Source organism: Corvus cornix, chromosome 1A (genome assembly GCF_000738735.6).
Source record: "Corvus cornix cornix isolate S_Up_H32 chromosome 1A, ASM73873v5, whole genome shotgun sequence".
Taxonomy (NCBI): domain Eukaryota; kingdom Metazoa; phylum Chordata; class Aves; order Passeriformes; family Corvidae; genus Corvus; species Corvus cornix.
In genome coordinates, this window is record NC_047057.1 from 3,530,691 (window position 1) to 3,553,521 (window position 22,831).

The 22,831-nt window shown below is 47.4% G+C and overlaps 2 protein-coding genes across 3 annotated transcripts in view; one reads left to right on the top strand and one right to left on the bottom strand.

Moving 5' to 3' along the window:
* Positions 1 to 14,778, top strand: part of LOC104694530 (store-operated calcium entry regulator STIMATE-like) — a 29,931-nt gene extending 15,153 nt beyond the window's left edge. Inside the window, 6 exon segments of the mRNA XM_039570719.1 lie at positions 5,468 to 5,580; positions 6,647 to 6,730; positions 7,705 to 7,821; positions 13,380 to 13,398; positions 13,401 to 13,501; positions 14,137 to 14,778. Coding sequence (XP_039426653.1) covers positions 5,468 to 5,580; positions 6,647 to 6,730; positions 7,705 to 7,821; positions 13,380 to 13,398; positions 13,401 to 13,501; positions 14,137 to 14,250 — 548 coding nt within the window. The 3' untranslated portion in view covers positions 14,251 to 14,778.
* Positions 14,779 to 16,964: 2,186 nt separating this feature from the next.
* The window catches only part of ITIH5 (inter-alpha-trypsin inhibitor heavy chain 5), a 43,888-nt gene continuing 38,021 nt past the window's right edge, over positions 16,965 to 22,831 (bottom strand). The window contains exons 12-14 of one of the 2 annotated variants that reach the window (XM_010407813.4): positions 22,311 to 22,427; positions 20,603 to 20,980; positions 16,965 to 19,646 (exon numbers count right to left, since the gene is read on the bottom strand). In XM_010407813.4, coding sequence (XP_010406115.4) covers positions 19,348 to 19,646; positions 20,603 to 20,980; positions 22,311 to 22,427 — 794 coding nt within the window. In that variant the 3' untranslated portion in view covers positions 16,965 to 19,347. The other variant, XM_019290893.3, reaches the window with a different exon arrangement.

A 22,831-nucleotide genomic window follows, 5' to 3' on the forward strand; every position in this document is an offset into this window, starting at 1 on the left:
GTCCTTTGGCGTGGCTACAGCAGTTTCTCCTGCTCTGTGGTTGCTTCTCCTGCCTCCACAGCCCAGGCTGGGTCCCCTGGTGCAGATGCAATAGCTGCATTAATGGAGAAGCAAAGTAATAAAGGAGAGGGAAAGCACTTAAATCTGTGCTACTATTTTAAGCATCCAGCTGCCCAGAACTGTTTAGAAAAATCAATTACTTCCATATTTCCAAAAACGCAGGAACAGGAATTCTGAGGTCGGCCTCTCTTGTGCCTGAGCTCATGGCCAAACACTGCTGCAGCCAGGAATGACCTTTTTTACAGCTAGTGGGGGATCAAAGGCTCCTGTTTGCTTATGTTACTCCATCTTTGCCCAGCAGCTCTTGATTACTCTCTGAATTGCCTCTAAACACATGAAGTTGCATTTTGGAAGGTGCTGTCTTTTCTCAGGATGCCTGGCTCCTAAGATCAAAGACTGGGGAAGTGTGTTCTTGGCACAGGTGGGCTTTGGGGCATATGGTTGCCTTACACCTACTCAAAGCTAACAAGCTCCTACTGCTGGAGGTGTTGAAGGCCAGGTTGCATGTGGCACCCTGAGAAACCTGATGGCCCATGGCAGGGGGATTGGAACTAGGTGATTTTTTTTAAGGTCTATTCCGACCCAAACCATTCTGTGATGATTCTGTGAAATTCCACAAATGCACCATTGCTGTAGCAGGTCATGGCTATAGGAGCTGTCCCTGTAGGGAACCAGCACAGGGAGGAGAATAAAGCAGAGTTTAAGCTTCAAAAGATGTGGGAGATGGATACCCAAATTGTTGGAGATGCTGTTGGACCTGGACAGACTGAGCAGGGGAGGTGCTGGCTCCAGTCAGGGTGTGCAGATCAAGCCTGGTTGAACTTTGCCTCATCTCCAAACTGGTCCAGCTGTCTTCTCCCTCCACATGGCAATGAACAGCTCCCTAGCAGATCCCTTTGGATGGCTGCAGTGTCCTGACATTTTAATTGTGGTTAATAATTCTCCAGGATTACTTTAGAAATACCTCAGTATTTCTTTTAAGTAAGCAAATGCCACAAGTTTGCGTTAAGAGAGAGATTTCCTGCAATGGGCAAGTAAATTTTTCTAGAGGAGCATTAAGAAATGAGGGGGAGGAAAAGTGTTCTCACTGGAAAATGTCCCTCTGGATGCCCATCTGGAAGTTGACTTGTGTGTGACTGTAGCTGTGGTCACTGGCTATCCAAGCCTGATGCTTTGTGCTCGTTCATTGTCTGGAAATGGAAAGGCATCTTGCTTGGAGGCCTTCAAAGTCTGTTTAGTGGCCTGTTGAACTCTGCTGGTCAAATTTAGTTCTAAGAGAATATGCTCTGTGCCAACTGCTGAGTTTAACTGAGGACCTGTGTAGGCTGCTTTTGGCCCCGTGGTGATGTTGTGCAAAATTTCCATAACAAATATTCCCACGTCCTGGAGCAGTCAAGGGAGCTGGCTGCTAATGCTTGAGGAAACACTGCTGGAAATATCTCTAACCTGAGGGGCTGTCCTGTCCTCAGCCTGCTGGGCCTTTCCACCCCTAGGACCAGGGGGGAAAAGTGAGGAGAGGACTGAGCATTGTTCCCTGCAACTGGAATATCCACAAGGACCAAAGATCCAGAGCAGTGGTGTGACACTGCACACTGGCAGATTCCAAGTGTGCACTCACTTTTTGCCAGTTCAGCAGTGCAACAGGTTGTCCAGAGGAGCTGGGAATGCCCCATCCTTGGAAGTGTTCAAGGCCAGGTTGGATGGGTTTGGAACAACCTGGTCTAGTGGGAGGTGTCCCTGCCCATGGGGTCCCTTCCTGCCCACACCATTCTATGATTCAGTCATTTAGTTCAGGTGCAGAATATGCAGAGAGGGTCTGGGGTGTCCACTGGACCCATCTGGCTGCTCTGATGCATCACATTCCCATCTCTAAAAGCCTGGTTTTGCCCTCCAAGTGAGCATTTCACACAATTCAGAGTTTACTGCTATTTCCTACCCTCCTCTGTACTTGGCACTGATAGTTAGATCCCTTGGTTTTGGAGGTGCCATTTGAGTATCTCAAGTTTTTACGGACTTTCTCTACCCTGACCTTGTCAGCCAGTACAGCTTTCAGTGCTTTCAAACACTTGCCTTTCCTCAAACCCCCTGAACCCTCCACTTTGGCTGTGGTTAAGCTTTTTTCCTACCTGCTTTATGCACACACAGTCCCCAGAAGACTGTAAATAAAGCTGTCTGGCAGTAACATGTGGGCTGTGCTGACAGCTCGGTGCATTAGGCAGCCTGGATTAAAACTAATCCTGTTGTGTGGTAACAGCTCAAATACCTCAAGCACTGCTGCTCTGGCTCCCCAGCAGCTGGGCTCCCACGCACAAGTGGAATATGAGACACGGTTGTGGGAGGTTGCCACGGGCTCCAGTGGTCCTTGGGCTGCTCCAAGGAAGTTTTGCTGGTGGTGGGGAGCACCAGCAATGCTGCTGGAGGAGAGCAGTCAGAATTCAGTGGGTGCATCCTTCGGGGTGAAGGAGGATATTAATTTCTGTGAGGATGGGAGGTGGCTGTAAGAAGGTTTTAGCAGAGGGTGTTCATTAAGCTAAAGGGAGAGGTTTGTGATAGACTCCATGTGTAGAGCTGAGGTGTCCTGGGTTACCTCCCAGCTAGAACCAGGAACAAGAAAGTGGAAGGGTTCAAAGGGAGTGGGATACATACAATCACCTAACAGGTGTGATGTGGAGGCTGCAAAGATCATTCGGACCAGTTCCCCACTCCGCTGTGTCAGGGCTTTCCTTTCCTTGTAGGAAGAGGACATCTATTTTATTTTAAATTTTTTTTAGCCTCCAGGTAGCAGATCAGTTTTACTGGCTGCCAACATGAAAGTCTTGTGGGCTCTCTTCGAGATTTATGCATTGATAACTCTTCCTGCAAGAAGAATCCTTTCCCATCCACAGAACAGGGCAGCTCTGGACAGCACTTAATCCATTAAAGACATCAGGCAGAATCTGAGAGCCCATCTGACCAGCTTTCTGTAGGAAACCAGCACTTACATGAGCTCAGCTCAAGTCTTCCAGCCTTTCCCTACTGTGGAAGGAGGAGATGGGGCAAATCTGTCTTACGGGCTCGTCTAGGGACCACACCAAAAGCTTCACAGAAAATGCTGACTTGAATGTTCCTGGTATTGGTCAGAGTTAGGTGAATTAGTGGTGTTAGGTGGTGGATTAGTGGATGATGGACACTGGGGTGGATCAATGGTCCTTGGATGACTCCACACCTGTTGAGGTAAGAAGCAAACAGCTGCATTCCTTGGTGAAGTGGAAATGAGCTGCTGTCTCTAAGTCATCTTTGCAGCCCTTAAGGCCATGCTGCTGTTTCATTTTCACCCTTGCCCTGAATCATTTTGGTACAGAGCAGCCTCCTGTCCTTGGGAAATCAGGATGCAGCAAAAAATAACAGTAGGAACACCCTCTGATCTCCCTGCTGGGCATGGAAGTTAAGTCCTGACTACTTAGGCAAGTCCATGCCTAGGATGGGTTAAGAATTAGCAGGTTGTCTTTCCTAGTGTCCGTGTATCAGCCTGGTGAGCCAAAACCTGCCTCGGGCTGTCCAGTGCACAGAATGCAGAACAAAGAATCACAGCCTGCTGTTGTGATGGTACATGGTAATGACCTGTCCCCAGAAGGATGTGAGGGGACAGGTATTTGGGAGGGGTCTCAAACTCTCTGCTGCGTTCTGGGCAAGCTGAGATGACAGAGGGAACTGCTGTCACAGAGAGCCAGTTCACAAAGGGTGCTGTGGCTGTTAGTCCTGTCCCTCCATGGGGGACAAAGCACAGCTGACAACACAGAGCGAAAGGGAAAGAGTTCAAATGCAGGAAGGACACAACAGATGTGTTTGTTCTCTTGTTTTGTTTGTACTGGGAGCTCTGATGGGTGGTGGTAACATGGGGGTTTCTGGGAGAATTGGTTTGTTTTGGGGTATGGGGTAAAAAGGTTCACTAGACCCAACGTGTGTGCCAGAGGCAGCCAGGCATCCTGATCTATTGGGAGAGGTTTTTAGGAGGATCAAAGCCTTTCTGACACCAGCCTGTAGCTGCCAGCTGCCTCTAACACTGCTCCCATCTCCTCACAGACCACCCATTAAGCTGTTGCCTGCCAGGGAGCGGAGATTCCGCTCTCCGAAATCCTCCGTGGGTTCTGCTGGGTGTGTTTCCACATAACCTTCCTGGCTCCCTCTTCCTGCCCTCCCTCCATGCAGTTCCTGCTGGTTTGGCTCTCTCTGCTTGCTCTCCTCATCCCTGCACCCTCAGCCTCCTGGTCCTTCTCTCTCCCCTCCTTTGCTTCCTTCTCAGTCACAGCTTGAGCAATTCAGAGTTTGGGGCACAAGGTGATCCTACCTTGGACACCACCAGGATGCCCCTACTTTTTAGCTGTAGCTTTGCAACGGGGCAGATGTTCTGTTGCTACCACATGACAGAACAAGGACAAATGTACTTGTAAACCTGTGTTGCACTTGCTGGGAAGCTGATCCCCATGGATCTGGGGCTTGGTTGGATACCAGTTCTTACTAAATCCCAGTATGTGCTGCTGGGTTTTATGGCCAGAGGTTTTTATTGGTGTAGATAAATCTGCCTTTGCAGACTGCTGGTTTTGTCTTCCCCTGCCACATCTCGACAGAATTGTGCTGAAAAGTGGACAAAAGTGAAGCAGAACTCCCAGCCTGCTGCCACCTCACCATGTTGAGCACTGCATCTCTCAATGCCAACTGCGCAGGTTCCCTTGCACGGATGGAATTCCAAATTCCGGACAGATTATGCTGGGAACAAGAGTTGCCAGGGGTTATCTTTGTCTTCAAGTGGTAAGAGGAAATGCTGCAGCTTTCCTGAGCTAGATACAGTGGCTCAGTTTTGCAGACCTGAGATCTTCTGGCGAGCCAGGGGAGGTGATAACCAGCTGGCAGGGTGCTCACAGAGGGCTGAAGCAAGCACATGTAATAGATACAGAACCATTATTGTTGTTAACAGTACAAATATGCTTTTCCTTATTACTTGGTGAGTACCCCGTTGGAAACATTCATATTTAATTAGCATTGATTCTTTTTGACTGAGTTGCTTTAAAACCTGGGGTGATGGAGCCCCTGTCTCTTGCTCAGACAGTATCACATAACCAGCCCTTCACTTCGTCAGCACAATAAAATAATTCTGTTCAGGCCTGAAAAGTTACGCTGCTTGCAGTGAAAATGGTGACTTGAAATTTTAAAATCGTTTATGGCAACTATGTGGGTAAGGCTTGGCAGGGAGCACATTGCAGATGGTATCTTTAATGATTTATTTGCATTCACTTTATTTTATAGAGGAGTGTGCAGGTTATGGATTGGTCCTTCTGGAGAGGAGGGTCAGTATCAAGCATGAAGCAACTTTTCTGCCAATCTGTCTCCTCCTTTCCTCTGTCCCGGATTTAATATTCTCTTTCTCCAGGTGACCCTCCACAAGCTGCTGCCTGGATTGGCCAGTGTATCCTCTATTTGCTGATAATGGTTTTTGAGAAGACCGTGATTAGCCTTGTCCTGCTTATCCCTGCTTGGACAAAGGTAAGCAGTGTTTTTGTAGCTGTAGCTGTTGTGGTTTGTTTTTTGTCAGCCTGATTCATGGTTCCCATTATTGAAGGCCTTTAATCCTCACACTTGTTGACATCACTCTGTAATCATTAGCTATTTAAATTTTGGGAAACATGACTTTCATAATGGTTTGGCTTTTGGTGCATTCTTTTGCTAGTCAAAAACTAATGGAATAAGATGATGCTTTCATTTTCCTTCCTATTCTTGGAAGGCTAAAATGGGCTGGGCTGGCAGCTGAGCACTTTCAGTTCTGCCAGAGGATTTCTATTTATTCTGTCAGGTCAGTCCATGTTGATGTTCTGTGATCCTGTGCCTAAACCAGGGGGACTCTTAGAGATTAATTTGGAAAGAGCTATAGTGTGTTGTCTTTTCCTGTTTAGCTGTTTCTGCATGGCAGCTGATGCAATGTTAATTGTGTTGATCAGAAGTTTCTCTTTAAAAAATAAAAATAATAGCCTGTGGGGCTTTTAGCCCACATACCTGGTATCAGATAGGTGTGATGGGTATAAAACCCAATTCTGGGAGTCAGTGGTAGCTCCAGTTTGGAATGCACTTGCATCAGGCTCTGAGGTACCAGGCACTGTGTGTAACTTGACTGAGGAGTTGTCTCCAGCAGTCTGGGGGCACTTACCTGTTCAAGGGTTGTTCTTCAAACCCAGTAGCCCACAGTGCTCAAACTTGGATGTGAACTTGTTCAGCAGCACGAATCCAGATTCAGAGATGCTGCTGGATTCCTCTCCATGATTATTGCTCGTGGCTGGTGTCCTTGTTCAGCAGATGATCTCCAGGGAGCCAGGGGAAATCCCACCAGTTGTTGCCACGGATAGTTACACTGAAAGACTCACAGTACTTGTTTCTGTACAAAATGATGTGTTTGGCAGCTGGGCTAAGGGAATATCCTGTGTAATCTCTCTAAGAGTGGGGTTGAAGCACAGGCTGCAGAGCTCTGGCTGTTCATGTAGGAAGACAACAAGTTTTCATCAAAGGTCTTGCAACAGAGCTGTGCAAATAAGGCCTCTAAATGTTTTCTCCTCTGCAGGTTCAGCAGATCCTCCTGGGTTACATCCCAAACCCCCAGCTGGAGCTCGTCCTGGTCATGTTTGTTGTGCCTTTCATAGTCAATGTAAGTGGTGCCCCTGCAGTGCAGGGTGGGCTGGTTTGGAAATCATGGTCCACCCTCGTGGGAGTGTGCACAGGGACTGGTTGGGGGCAGCCTTGAAGTGGCTGGGACAGGGTGGAGGGGTGTGGAAATAAATATATCTGTCACAAATCTGTCGCTGCCACAGTCTCTGTTCCCAATTCCCGTCCCTTTCTTTGAGCTGCTGTGGGACTGACTGTTCACCTCTTGGAATACAACTGGGTCTTGTTAGGTGAGAGCTCATCTCAGCAGCAAGCTGTGAGCCTGAGGATGCCCAAAAACCCTTTGAGGTCCTATAGGATGGCTTGTAACCTTGGCAATCCAGTCATTTGGCTGGATGTCAAATTGTGTTACAGCAAGATAAGGTGATCAAGGTTACCCAGAACTGTTGTTCCTCTCAAAACTAGTTCCACAAAACCTCTTGAAAGCTCAGCTCTTTCCTGGTTCCCCTGGTTCTGGGTCATCCTTGACCTGCTGCTCAGTTCCTGCTAAGGTGGGAAGTGGGAACATGGTGTTAACACTGAGATGCTCCCTGGACAAGCAGGGAGTTGAACTCACTTTCAACTCATCCCATGCACATTTCAGTGAATGCAGCACTGGCAAAGTTGGACTGATCTGCCTCTCTCCACCATCCCAGCTGCATTTCCACATTAGAAAGCAAATTCTGGTCCTCAAAGAACTGACCAGGGACTGGTTCAGGCAGATGAACTTTGGATGGAGCTTGGTTCAGTGGTTTTGTTCTGGTGGAAACTTGGCCTATCATGGTCTTTTTTAATCTGGGTCTTTGACAACTGTGGAAACAATAGGACTTGTGTAAGAAGGGACCTCAGGAGTTTGACTCATCCAATCCATATGGACACAATTGATGCAGGACTTCTCCAAAAGAAGAAGTATCTGTGATTGAATGACTCTGTATTCTGGTCTCTGCAGTGTATTCATGTAACTTCTTTCTCCCCAAGGCCATTATGTTCTGGGTTGTGGACAGCTTGATCATGAGGAAATGCAAGCAGAAGAATACCCTAGACATCAATGGATCCATAGAAACTCCTCGGGCCAGGAGGACTGAGGAATCTCAGGTAAGACCAGGGATGCAAACTTGTGGGATGGTCTGTGTGCTTTACCACAGCTGTGTAACAGAACATCACATTGCCTAGACCTGAGGTGGTGCTTTATGAATGTTGGTGATCACCCTGCAAAGTCAAACTCTGTCTAACCATGAGTAATGTCACAGCCCAGGAAGTGTTGCTGAAACACTGCCCTGAATGATGACAGTATCTTGGAGGGATGAGCTGGCTTTTGCACTGATATGTGTGTGCAGGCTGAAACTGTCACTCTGAGCTTTGCTATATTTAGTTGTAATTAATTTTACCTGGGAAGAGCTTACTTTCCTCACTGTAATTGTTAGCATCCTTTTTAGAGGACAAGGCTTAGCTGGGAATCCTGTTTTTGTCAGCATTTGGTATTTTTTTCAAACAGATAATTGTCCCTTAGCTGGAGGAGGCTGTGTTTTGTGTAGTCTGAGTTTGACACTTAAAAGTTATGGTGGGGGAGGAAATGCTGCAGTTCCAGCAGACTTTGTTCATCTTAATGATGTGTGGCTTGTTGGGTAGGTGGCATCTGCTTCTTACTGACCTTTGGGCAGAGACCACAGTCTTGGTCCCTGGGAGGAATTCCCTTCTTTCTCCTGGCACCCAGGCCTGGTTTTAGTGTGTTCTTTGTACGACTGCTGATACCCTGCAGCTCACTGGCGAGACTTACAGAGATAAGATAATTTCTGGCAATCACAGACTGGCTCCTGGAGGAGCTTCTGCTGAGGAATTTAGGATGAACAGAAATAGCTCTTGCTCTCTGAGAGCCCTTTCATGAGGAGTAACTCAGCTCTCATGCTGATGGGTGGGATGGCCCATCACTGGTGATACTGCAGCACACACAGAGGTAGTAATGTTTTAACAGTGTGTGCTTGGCAGTCTGCACAGTAGCCAAGGCTTCTGTGTCCCAGGGGTGCAGTGGGGAAGTGGCCACTGGTCATGCAGTGTCAGAGGAATCCTGCCTCTGGCAGGGAGGGCAGACAGATGTGAGCAGCTGTTGAGATATAAGTGAGTCACTCTTCCTGGCCCTGCCTCTGGATAAACAGCTCTGGCGAGGTCACTGGTGGTAAAGGCCTGCCCTGCTCACTGGATGTGCTCCTGAAGGCCCAAGGTCAGTTAAAATTACACCAGCTCAGAAGCAGAGGTAAGGAGGTGATTTCTCTATTTGAGACAACAACCTCCTTCCCAGCTTTTGGAACCAAACCTTGCAACATCCAGTCCCATGGATGGTGGCTGCCGTGGATGGGCAGATGGAGTCACAGGTACTCCTCCTCCATGGAAACGGAGCTGGACCTCTGCCTTATTCCACTGGAACACTGCAAGTGTTTTGTGACCTCTGTCTCAGTTTTGGATAATCTGAAGGGATGGTACCTGCTAATTTCCAGATGCTCTGAAAGCCTCTTCTGGCAGGTCAACCCAGACAGGAAGTTTCAAGTGGTGGAAACAATTCCCACAATCTGCTACTTTCTGTCAGAGGTTTCTCCCATCTTCCAAGTACTTGACTGCTTTTCTCTGAAGACTTCAGCAAAAACTGAACAATGTGCAGGTCATCTGTCCACCCTGAAACCCCCTGATCCATCACTGCAATGGAGCTACCAAGGGGACTGGTTTCTCCTCAGAGCAGTCTGCAGGGATTGTCTCCTTTGTGCCTAGGTATGTTCCTGTGCCTCTGGCCTGACAAATATTTTGGGCAGAGAAGGAAGCTAATGAAGAAATGCAGAAGTGGGTGACCTGTTTTCCAACTCTTTCTTGGCACTGGACCTTGAGGAATAGCCATAGGCTCCTGCTTCACGTGTCAGGTTCTTAAGCTGTGAACTAAAGATTGTGTTGTCAGGCTGAGCCCTACAGCTGCATTGACTGGAATTCAGACTCAAAAGCAGAAAATGAGCATTTTCTGGGCTTGTTGCTGCTAATAACCTGTTCAAGTGGGGGAATTTCTTCTCTCACTGCTGCCCAGTGGAGGAGGAAGGGGGGCTGAGGAGTGTCTCTGTAGGGCAGAGCTAATGTGTCCCATGATTTATCAGGGTTCATCAGGGCTGTCTCGCTGCAGGCGCCACCAGCTCCCCATCTCGCTGCCGACTTGAATTTCAACCCTCTGCCTATCTCACCAATGGAGTGTCATTATTTTCACATGAACTAGCAGTTTGTGTTTGGAAAACGAGGGGGAGAGATAGGAAGGAGAATGGAAAGAGTGGGCTGAAGTTAACCTGTTAAAAGCTCGCTCTCTATGTTTTCTCTTGGGGCAGCAGGAAAACTCAGCTCTGTCCTTGGCTTGATAGAGCAGCTGGGCTACAAGAAGAAACCCAACAACAGCAATGCTGCCTCTGGTGTCATTTACTGGCTCTGTGGCTGCAGCCAAGGAAGTGGCAGCCTCTTGTGGGCTTTAAAGCTCCTCTGGTGAGCCAGAGGATGAGCTCTTGCTGCTTCTTTTCCACTGAATCCCTGAAAGGGACAAACTCCCTCTGTGGTTGGAAGAACTTCACCCTTCTTTCCTCCCATGTCAGTCTTAAGCTTTGTGTTGTTTCAGTCTCGTGCTCTGCCTTGTAAATGTTCATGGAGTATTTTTTTTTTTTTTTGCCTGTTATGGGATAGAAAAAGGTCTCTCTCTCATGCCAGCCTGCATCAGTACTGTTCAGCCAGGGGAAATGAATTCATCTGCAAGGCCCTTACTTTTGCTTTGTATGTGTCCTGCCCTTGACCCAAGGCTCTTTTCCCTTGCCCTTGTAATTCTCAATGAACTTTAGATCATATCAGAGATTTCTTTGTTTCCTCCACTCAGGAAAACAACTCAGTTTTAATAATGTTTTATTTGATCTTTTTTCAGTTGTTGGTTTTGGTTTTTTTTTCCCCGCCAGGGAGGTGGATGAGTTTCTGTTCCTTTCCTGAAGGCTTAAATTTTTAGAGACAACCCTTAAAGTGAAAGTCCAGTAACAGTGGTACTTGTGAGAAAAATTAAGGTGAAATTAGAGGCTACTTTGAGAGGCTGGGAGGAAAGTTAATGTCCTGCATGAGGGCCTGCCTGCTCAGGATGGAGTTCAGCACCTGTCCTAATTCCCTTCATAAGAAACTCTGTATTTTGGCATTCATTAGATGAAGATACTGATAGACACCAATACAGTGCAGCTTACTTACAAGTGTTGAAACACTTAGAAACTCCAAGAGCAAGTTGGATTTGCCTGTTGCTTAGCTGAGAAACAATTTTTTTTCTTTTTTTTTGATTTTTACTTAGCTAAAACTTGTGGTGATCTCAGGTGCCAGGTCCTTACAGGGAAGATAAATGAAGGTGGGCATAGAGGTGCCTCTGGAAGGAAACTGTCCCACCTCACAGTCCTCCTGACTCATGGCAAATCATGCTGTGGAATGTGTGAGGTATTTGAGGACTGCTGAGTGAGACAGCAGCACGTTGTCCCAGGACTGGGAAACCATGTCCCACTCCCAGCTGTGCCACCAGCCTGCTGTGATCCTGACCTGGATGCATCTGCAGGTGAAGAGCCTTGTCCAAGTTGTTCTGAAAACTCTCAAATTGGAGTTTGGCTTGAAAATTATATCTGAGGGTATGTCCTGTGACTATGGTGGCAACGAGGTGCTGTCTTGTGGTGCTGCTTCCTGGGGAATTGTGGAAAGGTTACTGGGGGACTGTTGGCTCATGTGGCTTCCTACAAGTGTGTGGTGGGCAGGTAGCAGCCTGAATGGATCTGGATGCACGACACTGTGTCACTATCCCTGCTTGGCTGCAAGGGGATTTGAGTTTTCTGCTGAAACCCAAAATCACCAGTTTGTCAGGCCCCACAACGACTCTGTTGCACCCTGTCAGAGCTCAGTGAGTTCACAATGCTGCGTGTGAGTAATTAGCCACACATTTTTTCAGGTTCAACAGCATCACAATGTCAGTGTGATAAACAGAGGAAGTCTTCACGTGACAGAGATGGAAACTTTCCAGTGTGTGTCCTGAACCAAAAAAAAAATTCCTTGAGACCAATGAGGGGGACAACAAGAGATCTTAATCGAGGCTGCTGCTGTCCTTTGGGTGTCTGACTGTGAAGATAACAACACTGGATGGAAGGGGCTGGGGTGTGTGTGAGGGTGGGGAGGAGGAAATCTTCCCCTGCGGCTCTTCTGCTCCTTTGAAGTCATTGACTCACTGGAGTTTTGTTTTTCCTGTTTAGTGGTTTTGTTGCTGTGGTGACTGGCCCCGGGGTGCTGCCTGAGTGCTAACAAGTGGAGGGCACGTGAATTCCCAGCTGTGCATGGAGATACAGAGATGGAGATACCCTGCTCCTGGTTTTGCCCAAGGGATCCTGGGCTCTGGGGCAGGTTGAGCTGCTGGGGATGTTGTGTGTGTGAGCACTGGGCTGAAAGTCCATGTACCATCCCTGTACTTAGGCCTTTGAGCTGGAATGCTCCTGAGTCAGGCATAGGGAGACTTCATAGTGACAGTGCAGCTTCTCTAAGCCAAATGTGGGTGTTTGAGGAGATGGGGGTAGGATAGGGTTGAGCAAACAGCCGGGTCTGGAGCACAACTGTGATGAGGAGCAGCTGGGGGAACTGGGGATGCAGGAGAAAAGGAGGCTCAGGGGTGACCTTATTCCTCTCTACAACTCCCTGAAAGGAGGTTGTAGCCGGGTGGGCATCAGTCTCTTCTCCCAGGTAACAAGAACAGGACAAGAAGGAGTGGTCCCAAGTTATGGAAGGAGGGCTTTGGTGGATCGATGCCACGTATATTCCTATGGGGTCCCTCGTGGAGCGCTCAGGCGGCGCTGCCAGCACCCACGCGAGCACACGCTCTCACCTTCACAGGTGGTCACGAACAGCCGCTCACACCCACAGCCTGTGCACGAACCGGAGACACAGAGGTGAGAGGGGTTCTCTGCCTGCACTGCCGAGGCGCTCAATGGAACCAACACACCCGAAGGGAGCAGGGACAAAGAACCAAGAACAGAACCCACACGTGGTTTTATCCTGAGAGCTCCTAAAGGCGGGCAGAGCATCCAAAACCAATGGTCTGAGGGCTCGGGGGCAGAAGCAAGGATGAGAGACGTAACAGGGGCCAATGGGAAAAGGGATGGGAGGGGGGAGAGGGCCAGTGACCAGCAGAATCTAGACAAAGGGAGAACTTTGTAGCACAGTGTTGTAGGGAGAGATCACTCTTAGGGTAACTTGGGGGGTGTAAAGTGGACTTAGCCACCACAACACCAAGTTGCACCAGAGGAGATTTAGATTGGATATTAAGGAAAATTTCCTTACTGAAAGGGTGGTCAGGCACTGACACAAACTGCCCAGGGAAGTGATGGAATCACCATCCCTAGAAGTATTCAAAAAACATGTGGATGTGGTGCTCAGGGACATTTAGGTTTAATGGTGAACTTGGCAGTGCTGAGTTAATGGTTGGACTCAGCCTAGGAGGTCTTCTCCAACCTCAAGGATTCTATGATTTTAATCTGTCCAGCCATGAATATTTACCCATGCACACTGCTGGCTGGCATTGGGTTTCAGCTCAGTCAGTGCAGCCATCTCCTGGATAAAATCCAGCCTTTTTCCTCTTCCAGAGGGTGTGGCTGGACGATGCCTGCACGTGGTTCCATCTGCATCTTGTGAATGCTCCAGGCTGATGGCAGCTAGTTTAGAGCAGCCCATGGTACCTGCAGATGTGGAGTTAACTACTGAGAGTGTAGGTATTCCTGGGGGCAAAGGGCAGCCTTTGGGTCCTGAACCAAAAAAAAAGAAGTGCTTTTTCACCTCAAGCACCAGTGAGAGGTGTCACTGCTCTACTTGGGCTCCCACAATTCGGACTGAGCCAGGAGCTGCTGTGCCAGGCAGAAATTAGGTGCTGCCAGGCTAGGACACCACTCCTGAGCTGGCTGGCCATGGCTGAAACTGAGCCTGCAGCTCTGCTTGCCCTTCTGGCTGAGCTCTGGAGGTCACAAGCAGCTGGGGGCCTGGGAAAAGGTCTACATGTGGTACAGCTGTTCACAAAATATGTGGCCTTGTTTTTGTACATCTCCACTGAGGCTTCAGCCGGGCCTGAATATCCATGTGTGAGTCCTGTCCCATGGGGAACAGAGCCTTCGGCTGCCCATTCTGCTCTCAAGGAAGGGGGCTGTGACACCAGATGGTGTCTGTGCCCAAATCTGTTTGGCTGTTGTTGGAGAGATGGTCTAGATGACCTTGAGACCTTACTCATCTGCCAGAGAGGATTGGATCTGGCAGCAGACCTCTCTAGGGGTGTTTGACTCGTTCAGCAAGCACTATGGAGAAGATGTGAGACCTTTGACTCCATCAGCATCTGTCTGTTCTCCTTTCTAGGTATTGCTCTCTCCAGACATGGATTTTGACCAGTCTGAAAGCGACCAGGATATTTCAGGACTCCGGGGAACCAGCCAGAAAATGAAGCAGCCCAGCTATCAAGTGGTCATCTGACACCAGCGGGACAAGGGAGGTGGAGGAATGAGCAGCACTGTGATCCTTGAGCTGGCCAAGGAAGGGTAGGGTGGGGAATACTGGTTGACCCTTATGGATCTACAGAGATCCTTTTGCCTGCCTCATCTTAGACCTATCCTGCACTTGTCTTGGGGATGGTATCTGTGCATCCTGTACAGGCTTGAGCAGTATCTGCTTTACCTATCTGCCCCACAGGCAGGCACATTGAGGTTGGGGATACAGGGATGTAATTTCCCTGGCTGGCCAACTGGGTGTGACTTCTTTTTTTGTCAGGGCTAGAGACTGAAATGAAAAGATTGTCTGCTTTTTTATAGAAAAAGAAAAAAAAAAAAGACTATTCAGTACTACCTGAACTGTTGACACTTTTATATGCACAATGCTCAAAGGAATTGGTTTGCAATATGTATTTAAATGTCTCGAATTGGGAAGATTGTCTCAGTGGATCTGATTCTTTTTACTGTTTTATAAGGAATCCAATAAATATTTAACCTAGAATTGCTTCATACATTAAATGCCTTCATGTGCTTAATGTTCTGCACAACCCTAACACTGAAAGGGAGGAAGGGGAGCTGCTGAAATCTTTCCTGACCAGGGAAGATTGCATTTCTGCAGCAGGGCTGTTCTGGTAAACCTGCAGATGAAGAGTTTGAGCCACAGAGCTTGGTTTTTGTGGTTGAGCTGTAGGAGCTGCTTCAGTGCAAAGCCCTGATGCTGCAGCATCAGCCTGTGCTGGGCTCCAGAACAGACTCAGAGATGGATCCCAGTCACCACCTTACAAGGGAGTGTTTACTGGAAGTTGAGAACGTGCCTTTTACTTAGTTTAAAATAAATATCTGAACTGTCTGCAGGACCTGATTCAAGCTGAATCTGAAAGCCCCATTAGCCAGCCCTGATCTGCGGGCAAGGAAAGGCCTGGGGTAGTACTGCTGCTGGAAAAAGCCATGGGTCACCCCAGGACTGGCACTTTTTGCTCCAAGTGTGAAGTGCAGGGCTTTGCCCTGTTTGCTTTGCTCTTAGCAAACTGTATTTGTCTGTAAACACAAAAATGCAAAAACACTTTGCAGCTGTCCTGGGGAGAGAGTGAGCACAGAGCAGCTGCCTCACCCCACTCCCAGGCTGGATGCAGAGACAGCTGTGGAGAGACCCATCCTGAGTCCAGAGGGGGGGATAGTCCTTGGAGCAGGGATCCAGGATTCACTGGACTGGTCTCCCTAGTGGAGCTGTAGCCAGGCTTTGCTTATTGCAAGACAACTCCCCTTAAGTGATGGACAGGAATGATCTTTTCATTTTTCCCTTGCATTTTTCCCAAGAAAACAACCCTTGTTAAGGAGTAGAAAATAAAGGATTTGGATTTTCTGACTTGGATGGATTTAGATGTAAAGGCTGAGCTTGGAGCATATGAAGATATTTGGTGGGGGTTTTTTGGGGGTTTGGTTTGTTGTTTTTCTCCTGACTTCAAAGTGGTTTGAAGCCTTAGATGCAAATCAAAGTCTCGGATGCCCCTCAGTGAACTAGACACGCTTGGCTACACTTGCAGCTGTGCAGCTTTAAACTGTTTTTCTGGAAATTAAGTCCTTTTTTGTTTTTCTTCCTTAATGAAGGGTCAAAATCCTGCTTCTGCTGGCACATCAAAAGGCTTTTGGAGCACGTGGCACACAGCTCTCTGAATAGTTTATTTATATGGCTCAGTGCGGTGTGTTTCACAGCACAACTTCTGCTTGTCTGGGGAGCTGTGCACTGGTAGGGGCTGGAGTAAGTCCTGTGCTGTGTAAGGTTTTGACTGGAAATAGATTAAAATGACTTTCCCTTGGGCTTAGAAACTGGGTCCCTGTTAGGAGGTGCACTGGTATTTGGGGTTTTGCTCTTGCTATAGGGCTGCATAGTGCAACCCTGCAATGGGTGAAGAATGCAAATTTGGCCAAAGCAATGTCCTTGTCCTAAAATGGACTGTGAGTGACATGACCTTCATTTTAGCCCTTAGCTGAACCTGTCTGAGAAGGTTCTCAACAGGCAATAGCAGGACGAGTAAGATGTGGGGGAAGGTTCTCCCTCTCAGTCCTTGTGTAGCCAGTGCTGTTTCAGCAGCCCTGTTCCCTTCCCATCTCTGAAATAGTGCTGTGCAGTTGTTTCCATTGCACTCCACAGTGATTGCTCAGCCTCATTCCTGAGCTGTCTGAGCAATGCAATCTTTAGCCATATCCCTGTGAATCCAAGTGCTCTGTGACACTCTTGGAAATGAGAACAAATGCATCTCTATGCAGTTGTTGCAGTGGAGGTCTGGGAGCTCTCTGGGCTAGCATGAAGGGCTTTGAGTACCAAGCCTGAATGTATTCCCCCTCATGAGAGAGGGAAGTGTTGTGATGCCCCAAAAAATTGAAGTTTACAGTCCATGACCTGCCTTTGCTCTTGGGGCAGCAGGAGCACAAACTGTTTTCCCACGTCCTATTCTACTGTATTTAAAGTCTGTGGTTAAACTCTCATTGTAATGTGGGAGTAAAACCCTAGGGTCTGTTCTTGCCTCCTACCAAGTGTATAGAGACTACAGAACATCAGTGACCTTTAATTTTCCACTGAAATTACTTTGGTTCCCAACTTATTGTTAACTTGTGAGTGGTTCTTTCAGTCCAGCAGCATAAAACACGCACAACCTTAGCTTCAAAGCTTGTTTTATCTTTGCCAAATGAAAGCTTCACTGCAGTGTTCACTGTAAAATATTTATTGTGAAATGGATAACTGGAGCCTTAAGGAGACTTTGAGTATATTGCTCCAGGTGCTTCATATCGCTGAGAAGTTGGACTTGATCATTGCTATCTTCAGGCCCTGACAGAAATGCGTTTCCTTGGCTGGAGGAGGAGAAAGAGGAGCAATGATGCACCTGAATTATTAGCAGTAGGTGTGTGTTTATATATATTATATACATATCTATATACAGAAGAGATGATGGGAGAGCCTAAGCCAGTCACTCCCCTTAGCAATACACATGGACAGCACAATGTGGGAGGAGAAGGAAGGGGTCCATAAGGACAGTATGGAAACACCTGCCAAACCCTGGAGTGTCTAGAAAGCCACTGCCACTGTCCTGTTGACTCTGTGCTAGTGAAATGGGAGGTTGGTTGGATGTGGGCTGTGGGTGATCTTCCTACTGTCTTCTTGGGCAGAGAAGTCAACTTCACAGCTGTTCTTCCTCATCTCTTTCTGGCCCGTGAGCAAACTGCAGAGCATTAAGCCTCTGCTATTATTCCACACTCAGGACTGTGCTGAAGGTCTTGCCTTCAGTTCTCCCTCGCAGGAGAGCTGTTTCTCAAGATAGCAGGGCCCAAAGCAGTAGTTTCTTCTTTATGTTCTGTTCCAAAGTACGAGCCTTGGCATGAGTTTTGTACTAACTGAGCTCTCCGTAAGGATCTTCCAGAGTGCAGTTAAATCTTGCTCGGTGCTTTTAGCTGTTTCCCTCTTCCAGGCAGCACATGGTGTGAGTAAGAGACCGTGCTTGCCACCTGCTCTGCTGCCACGGTGCTTGCAGCTCTAACGAGCTGATCAAGCAACTGGAAAATCACCACCCCACCCCCAGCAGCTGGAGCTCCTACAGAAACAATATGATTTAATTGTTAAATATGCAAAAAAATCAGTCAAGATTGAACCTATTTCTGTAGGTCTCTGGCAACTATTTTCTTCTAACACATGGATATAATTTAATTCCTGGAGATGCTTCCACACCCAGCCTCCCTCCTTCTCAATTCTGGAAAGGCAGAGTACACATGAGCTCAGTTTGGCCTTGCCATGTAAATGTCTTTGTGGTTGTCAAGTCCTCTTTGGACAAGTTCTCTGCTAAAACTCCCCTGTGGCTGATCTATAGCATTGCTCAGTGATGCCTCACTTTAAAATACACCACAGCCTTGCAGTTTTGGGTTTGGAGCACCACCTGCAGTGGGGGTGGCTGGCAGACCCTTCTGTAACCTCCTGCTGCCAAATTCCTGCTGCGCACAAATTCCTGCAGTGTAAGGAAGGAGAAGAAGCCAGGGGAAATCGGGATGAAAATTTTTTGACAATTTGGAATAAATAAAGACTTCCTCCCTGATTACAAAAGCAGCTAGAGACGTCTAGCCGAAATTCAAGAGGCTGCTTTGTAGGCTCACAAGCTGTCGTGGGTTCTGGTTTGTCATCCCTTAGGAAATTTTAATCTTCGCTGAGCAGAAGGGATGTGATGCTCAAGGACGTGGCAGGTCTGTTGGAAGCTCACGGTGCAACTCTGTTTCTCTCTGAGGGAGTCAAGACTCAAGAAATCACTAACCCTGCAATGTTATTTAAATTGAATTACGTTGAATTAACTGCTCCATGGATTGGGAGCCTGCACCACTCCTGTTGCTGCTGAGGACCAGAGGTGCTTTTTAAGCACACAGCCTGTGTGCTTAAAAGACAGCAATAAACCACATCAAGGTTTTCACCACTGTTTTAAGGGTCTGTAGTGGTTCAGAGAACATCATGCTTATTGGCAAATGCAGACCTCATCCCACTAACCAGGAAAGCAATAACCTCCTGTGGCCTGTTGATTTAAGGTTTTGATTTTGTTTGATGCTAATGGGGCACCGCAGGTGAATATCCACCCACCTCTCCTCTCTCTGTCTTTCTCTCCTTTCCCCATGGACCAAGGTTGGAGCAGGTGCTCCAAGTGACTTCTTTGCAAAGCATATCGCCTCAACAGGCACTGTGCTGTATGATGTGCCTCCCATGGAGTGACCCACTAGCCCCAGGGGGTACTGCACAGATCCTTGCATGGGTTTGTTTTAAGGCCAGCAGCCTCTGCACTCACTGCTCACTGGCTTATTTCTCCCTCCCTTCCCACTGGGAGAGCACCAATCATGCCTTTAACCACATCCCTTCACCCCAGCCTTCTTTTTCTTCAGGAATTTGATGAACAGTGTTCATCTAGCATGAAAGAGAGATAGCTAATTTTCAAGGGTAAAATCCTTGATTTCTTTGGCACCAAAAAGTAAGAAAATATTCATAAGTTGCCTAATAGAGGCTTCAGAAGGGACCTGCTGTCACCCGTGCTGCCGCAGCACATTTTTGTGACCGCTCTTAAAGACTGTTGATTGTCCCAAAGCTGGTCCCTGTGTCGAAGGGATGAGAAGCCAGATAGTCCTTATAGCTCCCATCGATCAGTTTGTCTGCGTTGTTTTTGGCAAACCAGCAGTTGACTTCCTGCTGGCCATTGTAGATCCTCCTCTGCTTCCACACAACAGGAACGAGCCGTCCCTTCACCTTCAGGGTGTTTGTAGGGTTTGCCTTCAACGGCTCCGTTTGGTTCTGCCCAGCCTCCTGACGATGTGTGCTTAGAGATTCCTGAAGAAGCTTAACTTCATGGTTCAAGAACTGACCTGCAAGGCAAGATAGAGTCCATGACTGGCTGATCTGTGCCTGTTTATAAATTGTTGTGGTTTGTGGTTTTTTTGGTAGGACACATTGGAGGATTCTCAGCTTACGGGTTTCTAAAGGGCTTCTCTGCAACAACAGGATGAATCTTGTTCCTGTGATTCTTTTCTAAATCCCACAAACACAGAGGTTAGAATAAAACCCTACCTTTTTTTTTTTATTTTTTTAACCACAAGTCAAAGTACACTAAAGAGCTCAAGAGTGTTTTTAGGTGCCAGTAGTAAGGTCCCTTCTGTGGGATATGGTTACTAGAGGTTAATAACCCACACAATGCCCATCAGCAAGCAATAAGTTCTAGGCCTGAAGCTTCAAGTTCTCTTCCCTTGCCTTCTTGGGAGCAAGTTCTTCTAGGCCAAACCTAAGTGTGGATTTAGAGGTTTGTGCATGAGACTGGCCTGAGGCTAAAACCCTAAGGGATCACCTCCTGCTTCACCTGGGGGTGTCTGAGTGACACAGAAACTATGGTAAAAGTTTTAGAGTTCTGCACCCATACGTGACCAAAACCATTAATACTTCTCATTGGCTGAGCCTACCTAAAGCCTAGTTCCTTCAAAAGGTAGGGTGGCTCTTCTTTCACTTGACATTTGGAAAAAAGGGGCCATAAAAAGTTCTTGGGGAAGATTTGGTTTCTGTCTCTGTATTGGGACCATCAAGTACTGTATTCTAATAGTAACTGTATTGATCATTAAAAGAGTGGAAATGTGAAAACCAGGCACAGCGGGGATAGGGAGAGGTAGCTCATACAGGAAAAGACAGGAGAGGAGTAGGAGATACTAAAAATAGAGAAGTTGTTTGAGAGAGGACCTGGGAACTTAATCCCCACCTGCCTTTTTCCTGTCTCTGCTCGGAAGGATCATTTTTGTCTGATTTAGAGCTCTGAACCTGAGAACCTGTCACCTACCCAGTAGCCCGTGGGAGTCAGAAGAGAGGCCTTTACTGTTGGAGATGTAGAACCCCAGGTGATTCCTCTGGTATGGAGCTGGCTTCTTGTAGTGGTGGATGAGGATGACAAAGCTGATGGAGTCCCGGATCGTCACGGTGATGTTGGAGTAGGCAGAGATGGACACCTCGAGGCTCCTGCTTCGCACGACAGCACTCCGGCCACAGGACAGGACGAGCCTTTCCCCATCATCCAGGATGACCCTCCTGGGTGTGATCTCCAGGTAAGACCTCTCTGGCTTATTGCTGAGGATGGTGATGGTGCTGAAGTAAGTCCGATGCTTCTTGTGGCCGTTGGGTGGTGCGGGAGCTCCAATTAATTGTCCATTCACAGTTACACCTTGCAGGAGAACAATCAGTAAATGAAAGCTGGATCCCAGGATCCCAGAGTCACAGAACAGTCAGAGTTGGAAGGGGCCCAGAAGGAATAGGTCTATTGTCTCAATGACACAAGGCTTGTGACTGAGGACATGCAGGCTCACCATCTCGTGCTCAATTATTTCACTTACCACTATTCAAAAGAGTATAATCAGTCTGTTATAAAATTTTCACCTCATACAGAGCACATAAATTTACCCAAGCTCAGAAATACTGGCCTTCTCTGCAGGCAGGTACCCCCAGCCCCATTAATCCTCATACAGTGTACACAATGCCACAAAAAGAACCACTTTTGAGTATTCTAAGGTGAAGATCCCACTGAGTCAATTAAAGCCTAGATGTCCACAGTAAGATTCCCAGTCATTTTAATAATTTTTGTGACTTACTGTCCATAAGACAGTGACTCACTTCCCACAAGCCTCTAAAGACACACTGAACGGTGACAATTGAGGAGGCTTGTTGCTAACACAAGCTAAACCCAAGCCATTAACACTAAGATGAAATTAGCTCCATATCCCATCATTCCTGATGGGATCTCTCATTTCTGTCTTCAAAGACTCAAGGTTCTAGTGCTACAGTCTGTTTTGCTCAAGCTCATTCTGCAATTTGAGCCACGAAATCATTCAAGCAGTAGCACAAACAGTCTGTGAAAGAAGTTGAAAGGAAGCATTGCCTGGAGCTGTATCTTACTAAGGCAGACATGAACACAAATATGGGGGCTAGACCACTGCCACACAAAACAGAATCCTTACAGCTTTATTGTAGGGTTTTGTAAAACAAGTCTGTGAATTGTTTCTGGTTTCAACACCCCTTTCTCCCACTGTTGCCCTGCTCAGGACATAATCTGCTTATTAGCTGCCCTGCTTAGCATTCCAGATCGGATCAGACCACACTTTGAGCCCCTGAGGATCAGGCTGGCTTGGGTAAAGCAGGTCCTGAATCATGTGGGTTTTGACATGTGTGTCGTGACTCGCTAGCCAGTTTGGTGGTTTCTTTACTAAAAGAGCCATGGTGCTTGGTGAGCCTGTTTGGGTGCTTTGCTCTGTCCTAAACCAAACAGTACTGTAAGTAAAGAGGGAAATTCCCATAGCAGAGTAATTTTGGTGAGTCCAGATCTTTTATTTGCAAGCTGTGACTTTGTAACTGGGTGAAGTTGAACCATAGAAGAAACTTTTTCTAATTTCCTATCACTTTCTTCCCTGTGAAGCACCTTGTGCTTGGTCTTACTCTTGCAGGGCTGGCCTTACACTTTGGTTTTCCTCTGCAAGAAACTGCTTGACTTGGCTGCTCACCAGATTCCTTGTGATCAGAGACCAGCCGGAGAATGTCCCCTGGTTCTCCATCAATATTGAAGCAGACAGAGAACTTGCTGGCAGGAAAATCAATGACAAAGTGAGGGTCCCCATCCGCTGAGAAGACATGGAAAAACAGATAATAAATGTGAGAGGCTCGCACAAAAGTGCAGCGTCCAAGATTGCAGCAAAACTCTTTAAAGTGTGTTTGTCCCTGTTTTTTCTAAATCCTCCTGGTTTGTTGTTTTTACAGGGTCAGATGGAGTTTGCCAGGAAATGCCAAGTTTTGCTTTGTTTATCACAAAGGTTGTTTTGTTTTACTCACGAAGAGGTTGGGTTTTCAATGACAACTCAAAACCCAAAACAGTCTAGGTGAAAATCAGGATATTTTTCTTCCTGGAATATAATTTCAGTGATTTATGGGAATTACCATGTAGGTGTTTTGAACTCCTCCATACTTTCTTGGCAGGCTACATCCCCCAAAGCACACAGAAGTGTGCTTTCTAACCAAGGGCTGCTGC